The 13,935-nt window shown below is 40.3% G+C and overlaps 1 protein-coding gene, 1 long non-coding RNA gene and 1 pseudogene across 2 annotated transcripts in view; 2 read left to right on the forward strand and 1 right to left on the reverse strand.

Annotated features, from left to right (window-relative positions):
* Positions 1 to 13,935, reverse strand: part of LOC146483080 (uncharacterized) — a 286,359-nt gene that overhangs the window by 252,615 nt on the left and 19,809 nt on the right. The gene's annotated exons all lie outside the window — the stretch shown is intronic.
* On the forward strand, positions 485 to 4,610 carry LOC146483094 (uncharacterized). The gene is made up of 7 exons (XM_085106291.1): positions 485 to 513; positions 2,083 to 2,160; positions 2,434 to 2,514; positions 3,388 to 3,462; positions 3,656 to 3,738; positions 3,827 to 3,892; positions 4,205 to 4,610. Exons 1-7 carry the CDS (start codon positions 485 to 487, stop codon positions 4,444 to 4,446), a joined length of 654 nt encoding a protein of 217 aa, XP_084962417.1. The 3' UTR covers positions 4,447 to 4,610.
* LOC146483095 (uncharacterized) lies at positions 5,884 to 9,685 on the forward strand (annotated as a pseudogene).

Consider the following 13,935-nt stretch of genomic DNA (forward strand, 5'->3'; position numbering starts at 1 on the left):
AGGAGTTGTTACAGTTGTGAAACCTAGCGAGAATAGAAGAGGAGAAGAATAAAAATCTAGTGAAGACGAGACAGTGTGGGCTATCCTTACTAATTCCCCACAGTTGGAATCCGGAATCCAGGACATTTTTTATGTTGGAATCCGGAATCCAGTGAGCTGGAATCCAGAATCCACTAAAGTTTTGGAATCCGGGATCTACTTGTGTCGGAATCCACTTGTGTCGAATTGTTTTGGTAGATTCTTCTATTTTTCTACCCAGTCACCTTTTAGCGGTCCACCTCTGAATCTTCTAAGCTTGCGACACTCGAAACACGGGTTCGAACTTGTTCACACAGGACCCACCCCTCCCCGGGGGGATATTTTCCTCATGACGTCAGCTTCAAAGCACATGCGACAAAAAAGATTCTCGAAGATTCGCTCGTTGACGCTTTCGAGTGCTTGCATCGGAAGGTTTTTGAATCAAGTGGTTTTTAACTTCACGGGTATGGGAAAGCACAAATCAAAGGAAGACAGGTAAGTTTACAGAAGTTTAGCTTTAAGATATTTCGAGATATTGTTTATATGATTGATTGAGGATGTAATAAGAAATAAGCTTACGTGTCGGATAAGTGAAGACAAAAAGAATCCGAAAAGAAAATCCGTCCTCAAATCGAAATTAAAGTGACTTCTCGATCGATCTCGAGTCTGATTCTTGAGAGTATTAATTAGAACAGAGCAAAACGTAGTTGAAGCTTGAATGACTTGTTGATACTTGAATTTCTCGACACTTCTGCAGAATAAACTTTGTTGATTTTAAGAAAAACTCGAGGGAACAGTTTTCTGTAGTTTTGGGGCTCCATTTTTCATTATGATCCGTTGATATACGACTTTAAATCAGAAAAGTGAATCGTCGAAAAGGCAGATTAATTAAAAACTATTTCATTTTTATGGGCTTTTCGTTTTATTGTTTTTCTCGATGTTTTCTTTCTGAAGAGTCCAAAAACTCAAAGCGCTAAGCGATCTAAGGTCTTTGACATACTCAGAAAAACAATGGTCGGTAAAACTGAACTAAAACTGATGGTTAAAGAACAAGTATGTACGGTGCTTTGTTTGAATTACTAGTAGAATAAAACACCATTTTGACCCTTTATCGACCTTTACAAGTAAACATTTTGACGCAAAGAAATAATTGAACGTAATGTTAATTCTAGCTCAGAGTTCAGTTAGAGCAGTTAGCTATGATAGCTAACTTTCGATAACTTAATAATCACGAATAATCTAAATTTAATAATTCGACGCAACATTGTCTACAATCACCCTTTTTATAGTCTTAGACGGGTCAAATAATTGCATTTTACTCTCTTATCAAATGCTGGAAAACATACTGCGTTTCCAAGTATTGACAAGTGGTTCCAAGTATCTGGCAGTAACACACATTTCGACACATTTTGAACATCATAATAAAGGTGAGGAGAGAGAAGGGAAGGGGGGGGGGGGGGAGGTGGTGGTGTATCATAAAGTGACAACCAGAATGAATGAATGAATGAGCTAATGAACTTTATAAATGTGTCGGGAGGAGTGTAGCCGAGGGTAAAAACCCTCTACTAATAGACAACTTTCGATATATTAAAATTGTAACTTGGCTACGATGCTTATGGGACTAAACAGAACAGATCACCTCGAGGTTCAGAAATATATATTTAATTTTGTTTCGATTCGTTTGCTTTATTCCCCTAAGCGTCCCAGCCAAGTTAGAATTTTAATATATCGAAATTGGGCTATTGAAGACACCTAACTAATTCGAACTTATGATTCATGAATGAATGCATGCATGCATGCATGAATGAATGAATGAATGAATGAATGAATGAATGAATGAATGAATGAATGAATGAATGAATGAATGAATGAATGAATGAATGACTGACTGACTGACTGACTGACTGACTGACTGACTGAATGAATGAATGAATGAATGAATGAATGAATGAATGAATGAATGAATGAATGAATGAATGAATGAATGAATGAATGAATAACATCAGCGGTACTTTGGCTGTATGCGGTTGCTTTTGCAATATTAACCTGTATGTCGTTCTCCAGAGATAAAAGAAAAAAAAAAGAAAGAAAAAGTAAAAAGTGGAAAAGAGAAAAAGATCGTGAACATCGCGTCACAACAAGGTATGCGTGTTAAAATACTTATTAAGTAAGAAATTGTACATAACGTTCTTGCTATCGTCCTGGACACCTACACTGAAATGTGATACATGCCGGGTATATGCATCTTGACCAACCAAGATAAGAAATGACATATAATCGCGACAGAGAAAATGTGTTTTAAACTTCCAAACAGTTCCAACCCTTGCAGGGTTTTGCTATTCTAGACACCGATAGATCTAAAGAAGGAAAAATGACTTTCATATAGCATTACTGAACATTTTATATCCTCTTAAGGGATGAAGAACGACGGAAACGAAAAAGGTCAAGCTCATCTAGTAGCGATGAAGTAGTAACAAGTAAAGTAGAAAGGAAAAGGTATGTATCGATATATACTACTTTTTTACAAGTTTTTACACAATCCCGCTGGTGTAATTTTGCATTGATCAGGGTGTTGTCGTTAATATAAAATTTAAGGAACCTTCCGTAACAATGAATTTTTAAAATACAATACGCCACTGCGGCCGACAGCAAATAGCAAACTGTTTCCAGTTTCGTGTTAAGGGCTCGTTTCCATATAGCCTTATCAGTCATACGGGTCGTACCAGTCCTATGAAAGATTTTTCATGACGACTCGGACTATATAGAGGCATTCGTACGACAGCCCAATGCTCAAACAGCCCTCTCCAAATGGTACGTGTCTCCATATAGTCGTCACGAAAAAATTTTTTATAAGACTGATACGACTATATGGAAACGAAGAAGAAATAATGACTTTCATATAGAATTACTGACAGAACATTTTATATACTCTTAAGGGGTGAAGAACGACGGAAACGAAAAAGGTCAAGCTCATCTAGTAGCGATGAAGTAGTGGCAAGTAAAGTAGAAAGGAAAAGGTATGAATCGATATATATACTACTTTTTTACAAGTTTTTACACAATTGAAAGCCGATTTACGATGAAAAATGTAATGGCAACAATGATGACCGTATTAGTAGTACTGTATGTTTATTTTTATTAATTTCATTTTTAGTGAATGTTTTTTTATAATATTCTTCCTTTTAAATAGTATTTGGACAGGCATGTATTTGCATTTGATCTCATTTATTTCAAATGATTTGTTTAGTATGCTGTTTACCATATGAATGTGCACTGAATCTCGTATGATTCATCATTTCTGTGGCACATTCTTCGAAATTATATACTAATGGGTCACTAATCAGATTTTTGTTGTTGTTGTTTATACAGCCACGGAGAATATTCTGTACCAGGTTCATCTCTTCAAACAAGCTCAAGATCAAGATCACCTGGGCCACATTCTAGGTTAGTCAGTAATGTCCTACTTTTCGATAAAAAGTCAGAGGAGCAGCAGTCAACCCTTCCTATCATAATATCAGTTAAGAAGTATATTTTTCCTTTAGGACGTGAACATTAATTCACAGCGCATTTTATACCATAAAAACCTCGCTCCTGATGTAGAGATCTTTACATTCTGTATATTCTCATTCTCTTTTAGTACTAATTTTACGCCAAAGGCAATTCATACAGGATTAAAACAGAGTAAAATCAATGTTTTCTGTCAACGAAAAGAAGAGAAAGGTAATTTCCTTTATTGCATATTTACAAAATATATGTAAATTAGGCCGTAGCTGGATTAAACTAAACACTTTGTTTCTTTTCTCTGTAGTGTCTTTGGAAACACCGATTAGTGTGGTTCAACGAACACCACTACCGCAGCTACGAAGGGATCCGGGTAAGCCTGACAGAACGTTTTTGAAAGTACCAACACGTATATCGTCTTTGTTTTAGCCAAAAATAGCTGTGACTGTTGAACTGATATAGCATGAACTTGAATAAAGTTGTCACCTGTGGTCTACAAACAGATTAGTTTATATTGCAGCTTTCTATTCAGTTTTGATTGTACTTTACGTGATGAAAATACAGTTATTGCTACAGGTTAATTTATTACTTCTCAATAAGGCCACGCGGCTCGGTCATTATTCCAGTACAATCGCACTGCATTTATATTAGAGCTTGCTTTTTCCTGCGATTACATTTTTAATAGAATACGAGGCAAACACCCCAAGCTCAATGAGAGTGAAAGTTTTCAAGAATCCCCCGGATGAAAAGGGGCAGTATACCCTAGACCAGAAGCGCAAATGGTACTTTGAAACTGACGGAGATTCAAGGGGGCAACTCTCTTTAGCGTCAACAGTCAAAAAGTTTCAAGAATACTTTCAAACAGAACATTGCCTTGAACTATCCTACTTTGATGGAGAGGAGGAAATGTTCATTCTCAAAGATTAAGACCTGCGCGAAGCATGTGGGTACTTTATCAATTGCTATCGCAATTACGATAACTATGCACAATTTGTAAAGATTTATGTCAAAGAGAAATGGAAAGCCACCAGTGTGACCTCTACTACAGTTAAAGTAAATCCCGGAACCACCAAAGCTGCAGCGGAGTTTTACAAGGCTTCAACAGTATCTAGAAACTTGACAAACTCATCTCGAAAGTTAGTAGAGTGTTCAACACGAAAGAAACTCAAGCAGAAGTTTTGGACAAAACATCCATTAAGTGTATGGCTTGTAAAATGGTTGTCAAGCTTGGCAAACCATACAACATACACAACTTCAGGAAACATCATGGAAGATGCCAGAAAGTCAGTTCCCCCGGAAATCAATCCATTGCCGCCTTATTTCTCGCCATGACGGCTATCGCGGAAAGGGTGAAGAGTAAGGCGAAAGAAATGATCGAAGAATGTGAGAGATTTGCAAAGGATGAGTCGTTCAGCGCTGCAAACGAGTTAAAGGAAGCACTTCAGAAAGTTGTGGAACAACCATCAGGTCTTGACACTTCTGCTATTAAGATAAAGAATCTGTCCTTGAATGTTACAGAAGACAAAAGTGATGTTCTACACGAGCGTTTCCGGGAATTGTGTGAAGCAGGAGGAGTGGAATTAGACAGCGAGCAGAGCAGCAACAGCAGCGACGATAACAGTAGTGATGACAGTAAAGACAACATCTGACTAGATTCGGAAAATGTTAAAAGATCCCATTCGGAAACCAACACAGAACTAATGCTGGATCTGAAAAAGCTTGACGAAGCGGCTGCAATGCTTGCATTTTTAACTGCCTCTGGTATTTTGCAAAAAAGCCACGTGTTTTACCAGCAAGTCCATTCTTTTTGTTCGAATGCCATGGGGCTGGTCAAAGAGAATCAACTGCCACAGTTATACCCAGCCTTAACTCGTTTCCAGTATGCCATCCAGTTTAATTGCAAGCCTGTAGCTTCATATCTTCTGTCCGGAAGAGGTAAACATGGTTGTGGCAGGAATTATTGCCAAACACCCCAAGAATATGTTGACTCTCATAATTTCAGTTTTCTTCATCCTCGTTCTATAGTACGAAACTCGCCACCTGGAAACGTGACCAACGGAGTAATCAGAGAAGATGTAAAATTGTGCATCCGTATGTGTCTTGAGAAGGAATGCCTCGCAATTTCCAACGAGAAGAGCTGTGGATATATTTGTTGCATAGCAACTGACGAGATGGCTTTGAAACCTGCGCTTGAATATGCTCCATCTCTTCAAGCTGTTCTTGGCCTCGTGGATCCCGATCGTCTAACTGTCAGACATATTCAGGAGGAGCTTAACACAGAATCTAACGATGCCGCAGTGGAATTTTTGAAGACCAGGCAGTTTGTCACCCAGGCAAGGGAAGTTCGAGTGGCGTCACTAGATGGAAAGATTGATTTCCCTATAGGAGTCTTCTATTGTGGGAATAAAGGAGGTGCTGGCTATATTGAGAACATGTATCGTGACATCGTCAATGTCGCAGAGAGATGCTTAAGCTGCTTGGAGAATCATGGGGCCTGTAAGTTCTACTGCGTAGAATGTTTTCTGAAGAAGAGCGTTTGTGAAGACTGTTCCCTTCTTGGATACTCTGACTGGCACCCATTACTTCGTCCATGTACTTCGTGTCTCAGAGAAAACAAACTGTGCCAGAGGCTTTTAACTTTGGCTTGGTGCACAGATTGTGATCCCAAACAGAAATGTTTTATGAGCTTGATGCAAGGCGACAAAGAAAAATATCCATACCAAGTTCCTCTTCCAGATTGTCCCCACAACATCAAATCAGTACGATCTGGTGAATTCTGGTACTGGATTGATATTGATGGCTACCTTGTTAACGTACGGTTATTGTTACTATTGCGGCGAGAAAGCGAGGATGAGTGTTCCAACCTGATGAAGAAGTGTCTTTCTCTGAATGCGGTGCGCAACAAAGATCGCATGGATGTCGAAACTGCAATCGAAATTCACCGAAAATCCGTTCAAGATGCCATACCAGACAAACCGATCTGTGCAACGCTCGTACCAGAACTTGAGTTTAAACATTGGAAGAAGAACGGGAATGGCATTTTAAGTTATCCAATCGGAATTTCTTTCTCTCCTCGACGAAGCAAATTTGTTTGTTACAGATAGGTCACAACATGCAGTCTTCATGATCGACATGCACTGTCCTGCAAATGTAACCTTGATTGCTGGTAGAGAAGATGCAGGGCACACAAACGGCAATGGGAAACAATCAAGGTTCCGAAATCCCGCTGGAATTGCCGTAACTGAAGATGACTACCTCTATGTCTGTGATGCTGGCAATGGTGTTATCCGAACGCTTAATCTCGAATCCTTGTTTTGTCATGCGTTGCAAATTCCTCAAGATCTAGAAGAACGTGAAAATGACGAAGAGGAGGAAAACTGTGCAACTCGACGAGTCCGAAAAATTGATGTTCAAGATCTCATTCTAACAACAGAAGCCAATTTACCCAGCTTGATGTCTCCATTTGCAGTTTGTACCCCAGCTACGGACAAATCCAAGCTGTTCGTTTCTGACATTCGTCTAAGAAAAGTTTTCCGTATTTCACAGGTATCACACAATCAAGAATTAAAAAAGACCACCGGAAATTTAGAAGAATTCATCAGCTTGCCTAGATCAAGTCTACCAACTGCTCTTGCGTTGACACATGATGGAAAGTGTATTTTTGTTGGAGATTGCTGCGAAGAAGGCTCGAAAGTTCACTTATATAATGTTGATGGAGCGACAAAGCTCAGAAGTGTCAGCGAAATTTCAAGTCCAATGGGAATCGGTATAACAGAAAACAGTGACGTTTTTATATCGTCGAGCAAGGAACACGGTATTTACCACTGTAGCGAAGAGAAAATGAGAACTGGAAGTGGGCAACCAGAACTACGTTTTGGTGGTGTTGCCCAAGGGCATAACGATGGCTTGAAAAGCACATGGAACATGCCAACTGGTATATATACCTACCGTAACACTGTTTTTGTCTGCGATACGAGCAATAAGGCTATCAGGATAATAACATCGGCAACGGGGCTTATTCCTCTTCAGCGTGCTATGGCAAACTATGCCAACATCTTTAAGCTGGACAAGAAGGAGAACTCACGTCTAACATTCGCCGAGTCGTTGAAGTGCTTTGAAGGTGTTGTCTCTTTCTTCCAACAACACGAAGAATACGCATTTGACAGAACAGGGAAACGAAACACCAATGGCCCTGATATGACGATTTCACGAACAACCCGGCAGTTCTTTGTCATTGCTTTAGAGTCAATTACAAATGTTGTTAACACCTTCTCAGAAATTGGAAAAGAAGATCTTCTGAACTTGATTGACTTTGAAAGTTTAACAACCTTGGCAGTCGAAAGTTTCTTCAAGGGGATGCGTGCAGATCACGACATGCCGACAGTGCTTCAGTACAGATATAAGAGGACCCGCTGTGTGCAAGACAACATGATGAGAATATATCAAAAGCACTTTTCGTATTTTACCTGTCCGAACTCGTTCTACCCAGAGAGGATCATAAACAGCGACCCTCCAGACTTTGGTTTAAGACAAACGAAGCAGATGGCGACACATGAGGGAAACCAAGAATTGACTAAAGAAGACGTGGAAGAACTGAAGGACTTTGCGCGAGAGTACGGGAGAGGGGTGAGGCAAGACAACGTGAGGTCAAAGACGAAAGAGCTAAATGGAACATTGCCTTACGCCCTCAGTTTTAGACCTACTGTTATACCAACAGTTGACACCAACGAAGACGTTGTTGCTGCATGCCAGGAACAAGAACTTAACTTAGTTACAAGGTCCCACCCAGTCGTTAGAGTTACTGCAATTTACCAGAAAGACGATGTTATAGCAGTTAGACACAACAGAAGGAGTGAGACATGTCCTTTCTGGTTAGCTGTTCTTGCAGAAGACGTCCATCTGGATGTAAACACCTCGGAGTTCGTCAAACGGACAGTGCAGTTCACTTGGCTTGAACAAAGCGAAGACCATTTAACATACACTTTAGGTGGGCTGTCGCTTTCAAACTCCCCAAAGTGCATCCTGGCTAGAGCCAACAATTACACCTGTGATCAGACAAGAAATGACTGTTTCTTAACTCTGGCTCCAGAGGAGGATAACAGACTTTGTCGTCTTGCAAATTGTGATGAATTCGAGAATGATGTAAGCGATCATGATGACAGCCAAGATAGTCTGGTTGAACAGCAAAAGGATAACAGCACCCATCCTGTTCCGCAGTATGGCCCATCACGACAGGCAGGAGTTAGTTTAACAGGCCGCAGAACTACAAGGTTTCTCCTGCACTAAGTCCTCCCTAAGCAATGGTCTATGGTACCGGATACAACAGCCTTCTGTAAGCAGTAATTATAGCCTTTTATATGTGACGCTTAGCGAAACCAGCAGTGTGTGTTAGAAACTGGAAAATCTTTGGTAGCTACAATTATACAAGTCTCATGCACGGGATGGAAGAGGTAAAGCGCCCTCCTTATGCCTAATTTTGTGAGTTTTGACTAGGGACATAAGCGGAAGCGAAAGCATACGATTTTAAGTCAATGAAAACAGGCCCGAAATACACACAAAAGCATGCAGTGATGCTTTGAACTACAGCCACCTTTTAATAAATGTATGTGACAGCTTACGCGAAAGAGACCAAGAAGGATTGTTATATTATTAGATGTAATAGTCCTTTCTGGTTATGCTTTGCATATGTGGTTTTCCCTAGCATAAGAGGAACATAATCATAATAGGAAGCATAACAAAAAGGGAAATTTTGGATTTTTATAAGCTTTTATACTTATGCTTATACGCTCGCTTTGACAATGACATAGCGATGTTATGCACATACTTGTGTATATTTCGCTTGTGAAACGAACCAGGCTTTAATATAATAAGCAACCATTCGCAACCATGCTTAATGAAAGACTCAAAAGCAAAACCCTTTCAAAAAGCGCCGCTCATCATGATCTTTACTGTAACGCTCAAGTGGACGATGAGTAGAACTTTTTAAATTTAGTTAACGCACTTTTTAAGAATCAAATGACAAAAGCTTTCTCATTTTTGTGACGTGCATTAATTTCTAAGGGAAATCATTTTCCTAATAAACTAAGGGAACGAACGTTTAGATTTATAGCTTGTGCATCATTTGAACTTTCCATTGATGCCACTGATTTATGCAGAAAGTTACGTAATATATGTAACTAAGTTTGAACATTAGCCGTCAATCTGATATTTGTTGTTCGGTATTTGTTGATCATGTAAACGGTATAGGAATTTCCAGTAAATACTAAATGTGACGTTGTTCGATATTTTTTGATCATATAAATGGTATATAGGAATTGCCAGAATGACGTTTTCGAAATGTTTTGTTCTATGAGAGGGTATCGGTGTTTTTTCCCCAACGGAATCATGACTTATTGTTCCACTACAGTATGGGATAAAGGTATGTGTTTTGTTTAAATTATTACACTAGAGCTGAAAATACGAGTAGAACCAAGGACGCCGTAATCTGGATTCCAAATTATCGGAATCCGGAATCCAGAGGCTTGGAATCCGGAATCCAGTGAATCCAGAGGGTAGGGATCCGGAATCCAGAAGGATGGAATCCGGAATCCAATACCTCTGTGGATTCCGTTACATGGGGCGAGACAGGGGCACCCGACAGATCGTTTCGGTAAATTATCTGTTCGGAAGGCCCTTTTAAAATCCCCTACAATTTTCTTAAGGGAAATTTCACCTCGAACGTTCGTGATATGGGAAATTTAAGGCCTTGTGTTTTCGGATTGATAAAAATGTGGTTTCAGGTACCGAAGAAAGGTCAGCTAAGATTTTCGGAAGACCTAAGGTTTAATACGGTTTTCGGGAAATGGACAAAAATACCCTGGAAATTTCGAAAAGACTCAAGTTCCCCTATAATGACCGAACAGATAAAAATATTATAGCGCAGCCTGAAATGAACCAACAGAACTTTAAAAGCACTCCGCAAAGACTAAAATTGTGTTTCAAAGAATTGGAGAGAAAACTGTAGTTGGGTGCCCCTGATAGTGAAAATGTCCTATTGAAACATTAACATGCAAGCTTAAGCGCGTCTCCAAATATTCGCTTCTCTGGAAGATTTTTAGACCTTTACCTACTTTAAAGTGTAGATGTCACACCGTTCGCGCAAATATCGCAACGGGTGGTTACACCGGCAGCAATATGCTGTCAATCAAAGTAAAATTTAACTTCCGGTGAAAATCGCTTACGTCCGAATTTCTCGGCAAATACTCACTCTTTTTCGAAAATTATTTTTTGTTTGTAAGAACTTACTGGGAAGTTTATTTTTATCTAAAAAAAATGAAAATCCAAAAATTTTTTCTCAGGTATCAGCCACCCTTCAGGACCGTCCGCGCGCGGATCGCTGTAGCGTTAGTTGTTTTTATAAAAACCCCTATAAGCCATATATTTTTTAAAAGCTTAATAATTCCAGATTATGGATTTGAACTAACAAAAACTATTTACTTAAATGTGTTTCGAGTTGGAACGCTTTGTGAAAAAGTACACGTCTCTATAAATCATGTTCCACTCCCGACGGAAATAATCGGAAGAAAACAATTAACACCGCATTCGCTTCTCAACACGTTCCACTAAAAAACCGTGTCTCAGATTTTTGAAAAGGTGCGTTTGTTTCTCTTTTATTAGCAAATGAAGTTGGGGAAAGCAATTAGTCAACACTCCCTGTGGAAAAAAAGCTCCAGCTTTAAAATCAAAAGGAGTATTAAAATTCGCAGACACGGTTTTGTAGAAGAGATATATGGCATCACTCTGGCCAAATTTTAGCCAAATTGATTGAAAGGCTGCCGACTTGGAGTTCAAAACGTACGAGTCGATCGGCCAAATTTGCGTTCGGAGATAAAATAGAAAATACATTTTTGGCGGCATCCTACCTGGAATGAGATTATAACACCTAAATGTTTATTCTGATTGATATCAGAGATTTCTCGAACAATAGGACTTTGACAGGTAACATGTAACAGGAACAAACTTTCGCGGCAAGTAGCGGTTTATTTCAAACGCTCTGCTCTTCTCGGAAGAATTAAAAACAGAATTTGCGTTGTGCGACGGACAGCTTTCATTCTCGCACTGGATTCTCCAGGTAGAACCAAGTCCATGCTTAGTCGCTACATTTTACATGACTTGGACTCTTCCCTGGCAAAATCGACAAGATACAGACTCGTCCAGTTTCTCAAGCAGCTTTTCGCTCGATACGATAGCTCGACCGCTTATCGTTTTCCACGTTCCATCAGCAGATGGGGTCGATGAGCTTAATTGGCTTTCTTCTTCTGGGTCTTCAAGCTGGATTTTGGAGCGGCTTACGCTCTCAGCAACTGCAGCATTTTCGCTTTTCTTATCCAACTCCTCGAGCCACTTCTCTTGCCGATAAAATGAGCCTTTCTCGCTCTCTGCCAATTTTGCGGCCCATTCTTTGTCAAACCCGCTCTTCGATAGACTGTTCACAGTCCCCCTATTTTTCCGTGGGATTCTCCAGACCGGTACGCTTCGATGGAGCTGCCGCCATCTTGGTTTGTAAAAGCGAGTACGATCTGGGGAGAGTGTCTAAACTACCGCGGGGAGGGGAGCGGAGTTGGTTGGGCGGCGGGAAAAATAGGGAGACTGTAACAGCTTCTCACTGTCTCGTGTTCGAGGGGCGTGCCGAAACTTTGTCGCCTCGACTAATTGAATCAACTAAAAAATATGCTCCCCAGAGATAAACATGTCAAATTGAAGGAAATATGATAGTCCTTGTTACAGAACAGTTTCTGTACCATTACAATTGCGAAATAAAATAAAGTTGCGAAAGTCTTCCGAGTGAGGATAGGCATGAAAATACAGTACAGTACATCAGCTTTTTGCAAAGTGAATTTCAATACAAGCGGAACACATGTAGTGAAGCTAAAAGCGAAACCTTCAGATGCATGCCGCATTTGTAACATTTATTTTAAAATAGCAGTCGGCGATTTCGGGAAGAAAATCAAGTACATTTCCACTGAAAATTTGTTTAAGATCCCGGAAAGAGCCGGAGTTGCCAGCATTCCTCTAGCCGATCTTTTTTAACAAGGCACATCTTGGAGTTGAAGCGGATCCACAAGATGGGAAATCTTCACGTGTTTGCAAAAGCGCTTGCGACGAAAGCCACGATGAGCAACGTTTCAAGCGCTTTGTGTGTGTTGTTTGTGTGTGTGTGATTTTCAGCCGTTCTGAAACAGTTCCGTCCACCGTATCGACCCGTACCGAGACAAATATTACACTGAACGTTTTGTTGGAAGATGAGAGCGGCGATGAGGATGCTTGAGAACTATCAGGCCTCCAAGCCGACGAGACAAACGATAAAAATCAAAATATTCCCCACGATCTTCACAGCATTACACGCCAGCCCGTATCCAGTTTTAGAACTGTCGGTGAAGGGTACGTCAGTCATGCTGTCAACGCTTCAGAACTTCTATTGTCTAATTGACCAATGAGGTGTTGCCGTTGCTGGTGCAACGGGCCTTTGGAACGCGAGACAGTGAGAAGTTGTTACAGTCCCTCTATTTTTTCGCTTCCCCTCAATCACTATACTAACACTCACCCCCGCTCCCCTAGGTAGTTTAGAGACTCTCCCCAGATCGCGCTCGCTTTTACAAACCAAGATGGTGCCGGTTCCATCGAAGCGTACCGGTCTCGAGAATCCCACGGAAAAATAGGGGGACTGTGAACAGTCTAGCTCTTCGATTTCTTTTTCGCTCTCGGTTTCGATGACGAAAACGGACACGACCTTTTCTCTTTTTTTTGGCGGCATTTTTATACCTGCCAACTTTTTTTGAGTCAAACGCGTGAGATTTTTGTCTGGTCATGACCGGGATTTCCGAAAACGTTCGAGCCACTTCTGAAGATTTCCGACGACTTTCCGAAGACTTCCGAACATTGCCGAAAATGTCCGACGATATTCCGATGACCTTTGAACACTTACGACTCGCACGGATTGTAGACATTTGAAAGCTTTTGCGATTGTTATAAAGATCAAAAAATTAATACATAACAAATCTGAAACGAAATGAAGATTTTTTTGAACAACTCGTCCGGATTTGTGAGTTAGGCGTGAGATATTGTCCTTGATGCGTGAGATCGATGTCTCTAGTTTCCATGCGTGAGACTCACGCATAATGCGTGAGAGTTGGCAGGTATACATTTTAACCGAAGCAAACGCTAAAATACTAAAGGCTAAAACAACACGAAGACAATTCGCGCGTGATATGTCGAAGCACGCACTCGGTATCACGTTACCAGTTCATTAATTGATATATGACACGGGTATGACAGTTCTTGTCAACGATCAATTAAGATAATTTACGAGAAAAATTCTTTTACCCCCGATATCTTTCGACGGAATTAATATTTTCTTCTGATTTTTTTTTAAAAGAA

Source organism: Pavona decussata, unplaced genomic scaffold, assembly GCF_977016875.1.
Source record: "Pavona decussata unplaced genomic scaffold, jaPavDecu1.1 SCAFFOLD_40, whole genome shotgun sequence".
In the NCBI taxonomy this organism is placed as follows: Eukaryota; Metazoa; Cnidaria; class Anthozoa; order Scleractinia; family Agariciidae; genus Pavona; species Pavona decussata.